Below are 13,304 nucleotides of genomic sequence, written 5' to 3' on the forward strand. Positions count from 1 at the left end.
CATGACCTGCATGTATTGAAGAAAAACTTACAGCACCGTACATGAAAATTACGTCTTTGACTTAATTGATTGTGTATAATTATGTATTGTACATGCAATTAATTCAGCTAGATCTTTGATCAGGTATTGTGGAACACAATTATACTACCTTCACAAGCTGGTGATGTTCCATTGAATTTTCCCACTGTCATATTCCCACCAACACAAGTCCTAATTGTCTCATCACCAATCAGAAAGAATCCTGCGTCACAGCTGAAATAAGCCTCTGTTCCAAAACTAAAGGTACCCGTAGCGTTATTGTTTGTGCTGTAGGACACCATTCCATTTTCAGGTGCTGGCAGAGTCTCACAAGTAATAGCTGCATGTAGAATTAGGTACATGCATGCAGTGTATACAGTCTGTGGCGTAGGAAGATGTTTTGACAAAAAGAGGCTAGTGATTTTATTACCAACCATGACTGTATAACATTTAAAAGAAAAGTCTTACAGCACCGTACAAAAACCGATGCCTTTGACTTGCTCGTGTATATATGCAATAGATCTTCGGTCACGTATTGTTAGAATATAATACCTTCACAAGCTGGTGCTGTTCCATTGAATTCTCCCACTGTCATATTCCCATCACCGCAAGACCTTGTCTCACTACCAACCAGAGAGAATCCTACGTCACAGCTGAAATAAGCCTCTATTCCAAAACTAAAGGTACCCATAGTGTTATTATTTGTACTGTAGGACACCGTTCCATTCTCAGGTGCTGGCAGAGTCTCACAGGTAATAGCTGCATGTAGAATTAAGGACATACATATACAGTGTAATTCAGTGGTGTAGAAAGATGTTTTAACAAAGGGGGGCTAGTGATTTGTTATAAACATGACCTGCATGTATTGAAGAAAAACTTACAGCACCGTACATAAAAATTACGTCTTTGACTTAATTGATTGTGTATATGTATATACATGCAATTAATTCAGCTAGATCTTTGATCAGGTATTGTGGAACATAATTATACTACCTTCACAAGCTGGTGTTGTTCCATTGAATTTTCCCACTGTCATATTCCCATCAACACAAGTCCTAATTGTCTCATCACCAATCAGAAAGAATCCTACGTCACAGCTGAAATAAGCCTCCGTTCCAAAACTAAAGGTACCCGTAGCGTTATTGTTTGTGCTGTAGGACACCATTCCATTTTCAGGTGCTGGCAGAGTCTCACAGGTAATAGCTGCATGTAGAATTAGGTACATGCATGCAGTGTATACAGTCTGTGGCGTAGGAAGATGTTTTGACAAAAAGAGGCTGGTGATTTTATTACCAACATGACTGTATAACATTTAAAAGAAAAGTCTTACAGTACCGTACAAAAAACGATGCCTTTGACTTGCTCGTGTATATATGCAATAGATCTTTGATCAGGTATTGTGGAATATAATACCTTCACAAGCTGGTGCTGTTCCATTGAATTCTCCCACTGTCATGTTTCCATCACCACAAGACCTTGTCTCACTACCAACCAGAGAGAATTCTACGTCACAGCTGAAGTAAGCCTCTGTTCCAAAACTAAAGGTACCCATAGTGTTATTATTTGTACTGTAGGACACCATTCCATTCTCAGGTGCTGGCAGAGTCTCACAGGTAATAGCTGCATGTAGAATTAAGGACATACATATACAGTGTAATACAGTGGTGTAGAAAGATGTTTTGACAAAGGGGGGCTAGTTATTTACTATGAACATGACCTGCATGTATTGCAGAAAAACTTACAGCACCGTACATAAAAATTACGTCTTTGACTTAATTGATTGTGTATATGTATGTACATGCAATTAATTCAGCTAGATCTTTGATCAGGTATTGTGGAACATAATTATACTACCTTCACAAGCTGGTGTTGTTCCATTGAATTTTCCCACTGTCATATTCCCACCAACACAAGTCCTAATTGTCTCATCACCAATCAGAATCAGAAAGAATCCTACGTCACAGCTGAAATAAGCCTCTGTTCCAAAACTAAAGGTACCCGTAGCGTTATTGTTTGTGCTGTAGGACACCATTCCATTTTCAGGTGCTGGCAGAGTCTCACAGGTAATAGCTGCATGTAGAATTAGGTACATGCATGGCGTAGGAAGATGTTTTGACAAATAGAGGCTACTGATTTTGTTATCGACATGACTGTATAACATTTAAACGAAAAGTCTTATACAGCACCGTACAAAAAACGATGCCTTTGACTTGCTTGTGTATATATGCAATAGATCTTCGGTCACGTATTGTGGAATATAATACCTTCACAAGCTGGTGCTGTTCCATTAAATTCTCCCACTGTCATATTCCCATCACCGCAAGACCTTGTCTCACTACCAACCGGAGAGAATCCTACGTCACAGCTGAAATAAGCCTCCGTTCCAAAACTAAAGGTACCCATAGTGTTATTATTTGTACTGTAGGACACCATTCCATTCTCAGGTGCTGGCAGAGTCTCACAGGTAATAGCTGCATGTAAAATTAAGGACATACATATACAGTGTAATACAGTGGTGTAGAAAGATGTTTTGACAAAGGGGGGCTAGTGATTTGTTATGAACATGACCTGCATGTATTGAAGAAAAACTTACAGCACCGTACATGAAAATTACGTCTTTGACTTAATTGATTGTGTATAATTATGTATATGTACACGCAATTAATTCAGCTAGATCTTTGATCAGGTATTGCGGAACATAATTATACTACCTTCTACTACCTTCACAAGCTGGTGTTGTTCCATTGAATTTTCCCACTGTCATATTCCCACCAACACAAGTCCTAATTGTCTCATCACCAATCAGAAAGAATCCTACGTCACAGCTGAAATAAGCCTCCGTTCCAAAACTAAAGGTACTCGTAGCGTTATTGTTTGTGCTGTAGGACACCATTCCATTTTCAGGTGCTGGCAGAGTCTCACAAGTAATAGCTGCATGTAGAATTAGGTACATGCATGCAGTGTATACAGTCTGTGGCGTAGGAAGACGTTTTGACAAAAAGAGGCTACTGATTTTGTTATCGACATGACTGTATAACATTTAAAAGAAAAGTTTTACAGCACCATACAAAAAAACGATGCCTTTGACTTGCTCGTGTATAATTATATGCAATAGATCTTCGGTCACATATTGTGAATATAATACCTTCACAAGCTGGTGCTGTTCCATTAAATTCTCCCACTGTCATATTCCCATCACCGCAAGACCTTGTCTCACTACCAACCAGAGAAAATCCTACGTCACAGCTAAAGTAAGCCTCCGTTCCAAAACTAAAGGTACCCATAGTGTTATTATTTGTGCTGTAGGACACCGTTCCATTCTCAGTTGCTGGCAGAGTCTCACAGGTAATAGCTGCATGTAGAATTAAGGACATACATATACAGTGTAAAACAGTGGTGTAGAAAGATGTTTTGACAAAGGGGGCTAGTGATTTGTTATGAACATGACCTGCATGTATTGAAGAAAAACTTATAGCACCGTACATGAAAATTACGTCTTTGACTTAATTGATTGTGTATATGTATGTACATGCAATTAATTCAGCTAGATCTTTGATCAGGTATTGTGGAACATAATTATACTACCTTCACAAGCAGGTGTTGTTCCATTGAATTTTCCCACTGTCATATTCCCACCAACACAAGTCCTAATTCTCTTATCACCAATCAGAAAGAATCCTACGTCACAGCTGAAATAAGCCTCCGTTCCAAAACTAAAGGTACCCGTAGCGTTATTGTTTGTGCTGTAGGACACCATTCCATTTTCAGGTGCTGGCAGAGTCTCACAGGTAATAGCTGCATGTAGAATTAGGTACATGTATGCAGTGTATACAGTCTGTGGCGTAGGAAGAGGCTAGTGATTTTATTACCAACATGACTGTATAAGAAAAGTCTTACAGCACCGTACAAAAAACGATGCCTTTGATATGCTCGTGTACATATGCAATAGATCTTCGGTCACGTATTGTGTATAGCGGGTAATTTTCGGGGGACAAAATTTTCGTGCTTCAGCAATATTAAGACATTTCGTGGGTAATATTTTCGTGGTTGGAGCTTGCACTGCAGGTAAAGGTAGGCAAGGTCGCTTCATTCATGGGTAAAATATTCGTGGTCAGACCTCCAACCACAAAAACGACGAATATTTTGCCCTACGAAAATTACACGCTATACGGCAGTAGAACATAATACCTTCACAAGCTGATGCTGTTCCATTGAATTCTCCCACTGTCATATTCCCATCACCGCAAGACCTTGTCTCACTACCAACTGGAGAGAACCCTACGTCACAGCTGAAATAAGCCTCCGTTCCAAAACTAAAGGTACCCATAGTGTTATTATTTGTACTGTAGGACACCATTCCATTCTCAGGTGCTGGCAGAGTCTCACAGGTAATAGCTGCATGTAGAATTAAGGACATACATATACAGTGTAATACAGTGGTGTAGAAAGATGTTTTGACAAAGGGGGGCTAGTGATTTGTTATGAACATGACCTGCATGTATTGAAGAAAAACTTACAGCACCGTACATGAAAATTACGTCTTTGACTTAATTGATTGTGTATAATTATGTATATGTACATGCAATTAATTCAGCTAGATCTTTGATCAGGTATTGTGGAACATAATTATACTACCTTCTACTACCTTCACAAGCTGGTGTTGTTCCATTGAATTTTCCCACTGTCATATTCCCACCAACACAAGTCCTAATTGTCTCATCACCAATCAGAAAGAATCCTACGTCACAGCTGAAATAAGCCTCTGTTCCAAAACTAAAGGTACCCGTAGCGTTATTGTTTGTGCTGTAGGACACCATTCCATTTTCAGGTGCTGGCAGAGTCTCACAAGTAATAGCTGCATGTAGAATTAGGTACATGCATGCAGTGTATACAGTCTGTGGCGTAGGAAGACGTTTTGACAAAAAGAGGCTACTGATTTTGTTATCGACATGACTGTATAACATTTAAAAGAAAAGTTTTACAGCACCATACAAAAAAACGATGCCTTTGACTTGCTCGTGTATAATTATATGCAATAGATCTTCGGTCACGTATTGTGAATATAATACCTTCACAAGCTGGTGCTGTTCCATTGAATTCTCCCACTGTCATATTCCCATCACCGCAAGACCTTGTCTCACTACCAACCAGAGAAAATCCTACGTCACAGCTAAAGTAAGCCTCCGTTCCAAAACTAAAGGTACCCATAGTGTTATTATTTGTGCTGTAGGACACCGTTCCATTCTCAGTTGCTGGCAGAGTCTCACAGGTAATAGCTGCATGTAGAATTAAGGACATACATATCCCTTTCCTTGCCATTCGTGAAATCTGGAACAGGAGCGTCTTTAGGTCGATCAATTAGTGTGGATCCGGCCTCACCACGCCTCCAAGTCATTCTATTAGTCTAGATCCGGCTAGCAATTCTAGCTGGGACTCCCAGTTCTAGCTCCTTTTGTTTAGCGTGTCAGAGACTGGGAGAAGATGATTGGCACTCCCTGGCTCCTTTGGATGTACAGCTGTCCAGATCCCTAGAACATACCCTCCATTCTGACGAGTTATCAGTGCATAGGGTGCTTACTAGATTCTTGCCAGCCAGTACAGTTCAAGCTACACACAGCACCGCTCAACTATTCTCTACCCCATTATCTAGCTAAATCTGGTCCAACTAGACAGCAGACACAGCTAGTTAATTCAGTAAAGCCAGGGGTAGCCCTACTTCTACGGTTGTTCAGTACCCACGGTAACAATTCCTCTGGGCTGGGCTAACTAGTTGAGCCACGCCTCCCAATTCTCAAGGCTAGGTACATGTCTCTGTCTAGCTGCTTCTTCAGCTTCTTGCTCAGTTTTGTGGCTTAGAGAAAGGCCAGCTACTCAGGGGGAAGAGTCCAGATGAAAGTCTGGCAGCCAGGTGACGTCCAAACGGTCAGTTATTCTTTCCACCAACTTTTTAATCTAGTCTAGTCCTGCTTGCACTGCTACTACTACTGCTGCCTACTGCTGCTACTCTTCCTAGCTAGTCAAAGGTTTCTTTTTTTTTTTTTTTTTTTTTTATAACTACATATGCACAAAGAGACATCAAAGCTTACATCAAAGGACACAGATTTTTAGCCTACTTGACTGATAAGGCGGTTACCTAGACTACAGTTTGTTTGTCAGGGAGGAGCTCACATACAACTTCATCTAATTCATCATAACGATTCCTTACCCATTGTTGTAATTTCTACAACAGATTGCCAAGGAAAGAGATAATTACAACAGAATTTACAACAGAGTGGGTTAGGGCCTCTCATATACAACTGAATTCTTTATCACAATTTTATTAATCATTGAAATAATACCCCTTTCCTCCCCTCTCCAAGGCCAATTTAGACCAGGAGAGTACCATCTAACAAAAATCAGTCACACAGCACATTAGCTAGCACATGTGTGTCCGATAACAGAGTGTCCTTTGCATATTCTTATGCGACAGTGGGGACATGCCATTGCAGTGTGTTGCTGCTCTCTGCTAGGGATCTTCTCCCGAACACACACTTGACAGCGCCCACGAGACACTCCGACACTATTTGCACTCACACGTGCGCCCTGTGATGGGGGGAAAACGATATTTAGACTGGCCAGACCTGAGGCACTGCTACGAGTACGTGGCACACCCAATAGACTATGAATTAGTTCCAATCGAAACCCTTTCAAAGGCATGGCCTTTGAACCCACCCTGACACAGTTGTGCCTGTATAGAATGTATGCATTATTCACACTAACGTCAAGGAATTGAAAGAAAATCCTGAACCAATACCGCCGACACTTTCTATCGTACCCATAGGTTTTCCTCATACGCCCTGTATTGTCAACTCCTCCCATGTACATGTTATATGCAGGGAGACAGGGGGGGACACTCTGAGAGCGTAGGGTACCGTCTTTGTGCATTCGCATTACAGTGTGGGGCATATGGTCAGGGAACACATTTGTTGCAAAGGACACAACTCTACGGTCGTTAAACATAGAGTAAGAAATATCACCAACAGTCATGGACGTATAGTCACCTTTGTCGAGTACCACATCCTTAAGACTTGCTGGGAAACCAGCAGCATTCTTCAAAATTGTGCCGACAGTAAACACATTTTGCTTAGCCAACTCTTCTATCAATGGACCGGACGTGTAAAAGTTGTCCATGTACACAACATGCTGATGACCATAAAAAGGAGTGAGTAAACGATGGACTACATTTTTCACAAGCCCTTTCACAGCTATCTTTTTCCCAGAGGAATCGGTGAGCTTACCACTGTATACATCAAACACACAGAGATACCCACAGCATGAACATGAGCAGCACCATACCTTGAACCCCAGTTTAACAGGCTTCTTGGGCATATGAATTTTCCCGCTTTTACGACCCTTGTACTTTATCATCATCTCATCAACGGAAAGCTCCTGACTGGGATTATACCTCATGAAGTAGTTGGCTTTAAGAGTCTCTAAAACAGTTTTTAGCTTGCTAGTTACCTTACGTGCATCAGTGATGGACGTATTGTCCTCACAGTGCAGATACCGCCATAAACTTTGGAACCTTTTGAGCGACATTACATTGCTCACACATTGTACACCTAAAAGGGGATCCTTGGACCAGTAGTCCGTAATTTCAGGGAGCCTATGAATGCCCATCTCTAGTACAATCCCCAAAAACACCCACAATTCGGCACTGTTTGTAGCTGACCAACCCTTAGCACCACACTGCCTAGCGTACAGGTTGGTCTGTTCGGCTATGTACTCACACAAACTATCGGGCCAAAGTAACTTAACAAAATCTAGGCATGGAGTTACAGACGGATCAAGTTGATCGACAGGACCGACCACACCGCCAAAGACGGGGTATCTTCCTGTGGACTTAGCTTTTTGGAGTCCATTGTCCCTCGCCAGCTTCCTCCGTTTGGGAGTCGGAGCCATGCCATCGACCATTTCGTCATCATCCTCCACTGCAGCATCTGCACGGAAACAAAGCATGAATATCATTAGAGTACCACAAGAGTGCTCGCCAGTGCAGGTGGGGGACAGGCTATGAATGTCATTATGTGGGCGTACCACACGCTAGTGGTGCTATGAATATCATTAACTACTGGGGGGGGGTTAGGGCGCATAGGTACAGTACAGCAGAGGAAAAGGCTCGTCCACATCAAAGGCTCGTGGGAGGAGCCCAACAAACCACAACAACCATGAATGTCATTAGTGGGCGTACCACACGCTAGTGGTGCTATGAATATCATTAACTACTGGGGGGGGGGGGGTTAGGGCGCATAGGTACAGTACAGCAGAGGAAAAGGCTCGTCCCCATCAAAGGCTCGTGGGAGGATCCCAACAAACCACAACAACCATGAATGTCATTATGTGGGCGTACCGCACGCTAGTGGTGCTATGAATATCATTAACTACTGGGGGGGTTTAGGGCACATAGGTACAGTACAGCAGAGGAAAAGGCTCGTCCACATCAAAGGCTCGTGGGAGGAGCCCAACAAACCACAACAACCATGAATGTCATTATGCGGGCGTACCGCACGCTAGTGGTGCTATGAATATCATTAACTACTGGGGGGGGGGGGGGGGTTAGGGCACATAGGTACAGTACAGCAGAGGAAAAGGCTCGTCCACATCAAAGGCTCGTGGGAGGAGCCCAACAAACCACAACAACCATGAATGTCATTATGTGGGCGTACCGCACGCTAGTGGTGCTATGAATATCATTAACTACTGGGGGGGGGGGGTTAGGGCACATAGGTACAGTACAGCAGAGGAAAGGCTCGTCCACATCAAAGGCTCGTGGGAGGAGCCCAACAAACCACAACAACCATGAATGTCATTACGTGGGCGTACCACACGCTAGTGGTGCTATGAATATCATTAACTACTGGGGGGGGGGGTTTAGGGCACATAGGTACAGTACAGCAGAGGAAAAGGCTCGTCCACATCAAAGGCTCGTGGGAGGAGCCCAACAAACCACAACAACCATGAATGTCATTATGTGGGCGTACCGCACGCTAGTGGTGCTATGAATATCATTAACTACTGGGGGGGGGGGTTAGGGCACATAGGTACAGTACAGCAGAGGAAAAGGCTCGTCCACATCAAAGGCTCGTGGGAGGAGCCCAACAAACCACAACAACCATGAATGTCATTACGTGGGCGTACCGCACGCTAGTGGTGCTATGAATATCATTAACTACTGGGGGGGGGGTTAGGGCACATAGGTACAGTACAGCAGAGGAAAAGGCTCGTCCCCATCAAAGGCTCGTAACAAACCACAACAACCATGAATGTCATTATGTGGGCGTACCACACGCTAGTGGTGCTATGAATATCATTAACTACTGGGGGGGGGGGGGTTAGGGCACATAGGTACAGTACAGCAGAGGAAAAGGCTCGTCCCCATCAAAGGCTCGTAACAAACCACAACAACCATGAATGTCATTATGTGGGCGTACCACACGCTAGTGGTGCTATGAATATCATTAACTACTGGGGGGGGGGGGTTAGGGCACATAGGTACAGTACAGCAGAGGAAAAGGCTCGTCCCCATCAAAGGCTCGTGGGAGGAGCCCAACAAACCACAACAACCATGAATGTCATTACGTGGGCGTACCGCACGCTAGTGGTGCTATGAATATCATTAACTACTGGGGGGGGGGGGGGTTAGGGCACATAGGTACAGTACAGCAGAGGAAAAGGCTCGTCCACATCAAAGGCTCGTGGGAGGAGCCCAACAAACCACAACAACCATGAATGTCATTACGTGGGCGTACCACACACTAGTGGTGCTATGAATATCATTAACTACTGGGGGGGGGGGTTAGGGCACATAGGTACAGTACAGCAGAGGAAAAGGCTCGTCCCCATCAAAGGCTCGTGGGAGGAGCCCAACAAACCACAACAACCATGAATGTCATTATGTGGGCGTACCACACGCTAGTGGTGCTATGAATATCATTAACTACTGGGGGGGGGGGGGGTTAGGGCACATAGGTACAGTACAGCAGAGGAAAAGGCTCGTCCCCATCAAAGGCTCGTGGGAGGAGCCCAACAAACCACAACAACCATGAATGTCATTACGTGGGCGTACCGCACGCTAGTGGTGCTATGAATATCATTAACTACTGGGGGGGGGGGTTAGGGCACATAGGTACAGTACAGCAGAGGAAAAGGCTCGTCCACATCAAAGGCTCGTGGGAGGAGCCCAACAAACCACAACAACCATGAATGTCATTACGTGGGCGTACCACACACTAGTGGTGCTATGAATATCATTAACTACTGGGGGGGGGGTTAGGGCACATAGGTACAGTACAGCAGAGGAAAAGGCTCGTCCCCATCAAAGGCTCGTGGGAGGAGCCCAACAAACCACAACAACCATGAATGTCATTATGTGGGCGTACCACACGCTAGTGGTGCTATGAATATCATTAACTACTGGGGGGGGGGGGGGGGTTAGGGCACATAGGTACAGTACAGCAGAGGAAAAGGCTCGTCCACATCAAAGGCTCGTGGGAGGAGCCCAACAAACCACAACAACCATGAATGTCATTATGTGGGCGTACCGCACGCTAGTGGTGCTATGAATATAATTAACTACTGGGGGGGGTTAGGGCACATAGGTACAGTACAGCAGAGGAAAAGGCTCGTCCACATCAAAGGCTCGTGGGAGGAGCCCAACAAACCACAACAACCATGAATATCAATATGTGGGCGTAATGCACGCGTGTGGTGCTATGAATATCATTAACAACTGGGGGTTAGGGTACAGTACAGTACTGCAGTCAAGGCGACGCCAAAAAGAGGCTCACACAATGTAGGAGGAGCCACAAAAGGCATGCACATGACGCCTCCGCCAAAAAGAGGCCACATATCGTTAGGGCATCACAATGCTGCCTCCCCAACCACTATTTAATGGTGCAATGACACAAACCTGAATCACTCTCCAGATCTGTCTCAAAATCGTCATCACTGGGCTCGTCATGGTCATAACAGACTTCCTGGTCCTCCTCAAGCTCTCTGACAGTGTGCTCAAGCTCGCTGACAGTGTCAAGGAGTCCAATCAGCTCCATTTGGATTCAAAAGTTTTGAAAAATAACCCTTTCCTTGCCATTCGTGAAATCTGGAACAGGAGCGTCTTTAGGTCGATCAATTAGTGTGGATCCGGCCTCACCACGCCTCCAAGTCATTCTATTAGTCTAGATCCGGCTAGCAATTCTAGCTGGGACTCCCAGTTCTAGCTCCTTTTGTTTAGCGTGTCAGAGACTGGGAGAAGATGATTGGCACTCCCTGGCTCCTTTGGATGTACAGCTGTCCAGATCCCTAGAACATACCCTCCATTCTGACGAGTTATCAGTGCATAGGGTGCTTACTAGATTCTTGCCAGCCAGTACAGTTCAAGCTACACACAGCACCGCTCAACTATTCTCTACCCCATTATCTAGCTAAATCTGGTCCAACTAGACAGCAGACACAGCTAGTTAATTCAGTAAAGCCAGGGGTAGCCCTACTTCTACGGTTGTTCAGTACCCACGGTAACAATTCCTCTGGGCTGGGCTAACTAGTTGAGCCACGCCTCCCAATTCTCAAGGCTAGGTACATGTCTCTGTCTAGCTGCTTCTTCAGCTTCTTGCTCAGTTTTGTGGCTTAGAGAAAGGCCAGCTACTCAGGGGGAAGAGTCCAGATGAAAGTCTGGCAGCCAGGTGACGTCCAAACGGTCAGTTATTCTTTCCACCAACTTTTTAATCTAGTCTAGTCCTGCTTGCACTGCTACTACTACTGCTGCCTACTGCTGCTACTCTTCCTAGCTAGTCAAAGGTTTCTTTTTTTTTTTTTTTTTTTTTTATAACTACATATGCACAAAGAGACATCAAAGCTTACATCAAAGGACACAGATTTTTAGCCTACTTGACTGATAAGGCGGTTACCTAGACTACAGTTTGTTTGTCAGGGAGGAGCTCACATACAACTTCATCTAATTCATCATAACGATTCCTTACCCATTGTTGTAATTTCTACAACAGATTGCCAAGGAAAGAGATATACAGTGTAAAACAGTGGTGTAGAAAGATGTTTTGACAAAGGGGGCTAGTGATTTGCTATGAACATGACCTGCATGTATTGAAGAAAAACTTATAGCACCGTACATGAAAATTACGTCTTTGACTTAATTGATTGTGTATATGTATGTACATGCAATTAATTCAGCTAGATCTTTGATCAGGTATTGTGGAACATAATTATACTACCTTCACAAGCTGGTGTTGTTCCATTGAATTTTCCCACTGTCATATTCCCACCAACACAAGTCCTAATTGTCTTATCACCAATCAGAAAGAATCCTACGTCACAGCTGAAATAAGCCTCCGTTCCAAAACTAAAGGTACCCGTAGCGTTATTGTTTGTGCTGTAGGACACCATTCCATTTTCAGGTGCTGGCAGAGTCTCACAGGTAATAGCTGCATGTAGAATTAGGTACATGTATGCAGTGTATACAGTCTGTGGCGTAGGAAGATGTTTTGACAAAAAGAGGCTAGTGATTTTATTACCAACATGACTGTATAAGAAAAGTCTTACAGCACCGTACAAAAAACGATGCCTTTGATATGCTCGTGTACATATGCAATAGATCTTCGGTCACGTATTGTGTATAGCGGGTAATTTTCGGGGGACAAAATTTTCGTGCTTCAGCAATATTAAGACATTTCGTGGGTAATATTTTCGTGGTTGGAGCTTGCACTGCAGGTAAAGGTAGGCAAGGTCGCTTCATTCATGGGTAAAATATTCGTGGTCAGACCTCCAACCACAAAAACGACGAATATTTTGCCCTACGAAAATTACACGCTATACGGCAGTAGAACATAATACCTTCACAAGCTGATGCTGTTCCATTGAATTCTCCCACTGTCATATTCCCATCACCGCAAGACCTTGTCTCACTACCAACTGGAGAGAACCCTACGTCACAGCTGAAATAAGCCTCCGTTCCAAAACTAAAGGTACCCATAGTGTTATTATTTGTACTGTAGGACACCGTTCCATTCTCAGGTGCTGGCAGAGTCTCACAGGTAATAGCTGCATGTAGAATTAAGGACACAATGCAGTAATACAGTCGCGTAGAAAGATGTTTTGACTAAGGGGGGGCTAGTGATTGTTATCAACGTGACCTGCATGTATTGAAGAAAAACTTACAGCATGGTATACATGAAAACTACGTCTTTGATATATGCAACTAGATCTTCGGTCGGGTATTGTGAACATAGTTATAATAC

The 13,304-nt window shown here is 43.8% G+C and overlaps 2 protein-coding genes across 4 annotated transcripts in view; both read right to left on the bottom strand.

The window, feature by feature from the left end:
* The window catches only part of LOC135351075 (complement receptor type 1-like), a 61,502-nt gene that overhangs the window by 4,015 nt on the left and 44,183 nt on the right, over window positions 1-13,304 (bottom strand). For all 3 annotated transcript variants that reach the window (XM_064549983.1, XM_064549984.1, XM_064549985.1), the window contains 14 exons: window positions 12,901-13,107; window positions 12,282-12,491; window positions 5,088-5,294; window positions 4,664-4,873; window positions 4,207-4,413; window positions 3,604-3,813; window positions 3,164-3,370; window positions 2,740-2,949; window positions 2,283-2,489; window positions 1,873-2,088; window positions 1,432-1,638; window positions 1,012-1,221; window positions 571-777; window positions 149-358 (listed from right to left, as the gene is read on the bottom strand). In XM_064549983.1, the coding sequence (XP_064406053.1) occupies window positions 149-358; window positions 571-777; window positions 1,012-1,221; window positions 1,432-1,638; window positions 1,873-2,088; window positions 2,283-2,489; window positions 2,740-2,949; window positions 3,164-3,370; window positions 3,604-3,813; window positions 4,207-4,413; window positions 4,664-4,873; window positions 5,088-5,294; window positions 12,282-12,491; window positions 12,901-13,107 (2,925 nt within the window). The remainder of the gene's footprint in view (window positions 1-148; window positions 359-570; window positions 778-1,011; window positions 1,222-1,431; window positions 1,639-1,872; window positions 2,089-2,282; window positions 2,490-2,739; window positions 2,950-3,163; window positions 3,371-3,603; window positions 3,814-4,206; window positions 4,414-4,663; window positions 4,874-5,087; window positions 5,295-12,281; window positions 12,492-12,900; window positions 13,108-13,304) is intronic.
* On the bottom strand, window positions 6,043-11,161 carry LOC135351086 (piggyBac transposable element-derived protein 4-like). The gene is made up of 2 exons (XM_064550012.1): window positions 10,967-11,161; window positions 6,043-7,997 (listed from the first exon to the last, which is right to left on the bottom strand). The coding sequence occupies exons 1-2, from the start codon at window positions 11,103-11,105 to the stop codon at window positions 6,430-6,432; spliced, it is 1,707 nt and encodes a 568-aa protein (XP_064406082.1). The 5' UTR covers window positions 11,106-11,161; the 3' UTR covers window positions 6,043-6,429.

The sequence above is a fragment of the Halichondria panicea genome, chromosome 17, assembly GCF_963675165.1.
Source record: "Halichondria panicea chromosome 17, odHalPani1.1, whole genome shotgun sequence".
Taxonomy (NCBI): Eukaryota; Metazoa; Porifera; class Demospongiae; order Suberitida; family Halichondriidae; genus Halichondria; species Halichondria panicea.

Coding starts and splice junctions, on each gene's coding strand:
- LOC135351086 (XM_064550012.1), bottom strand. CDS start 11,105: ATGGAGCTGATTGGACTCCTTGACACTGTCAGCGAGCTTGAGCACACT. Junction 7,998..10,966: donor AGATCTGGAGAGTGATTCAG/GTTTGTGTCATT, acceptor GTTTCCGTGCAG/ATGCTGCAGTGGAGGATGAT.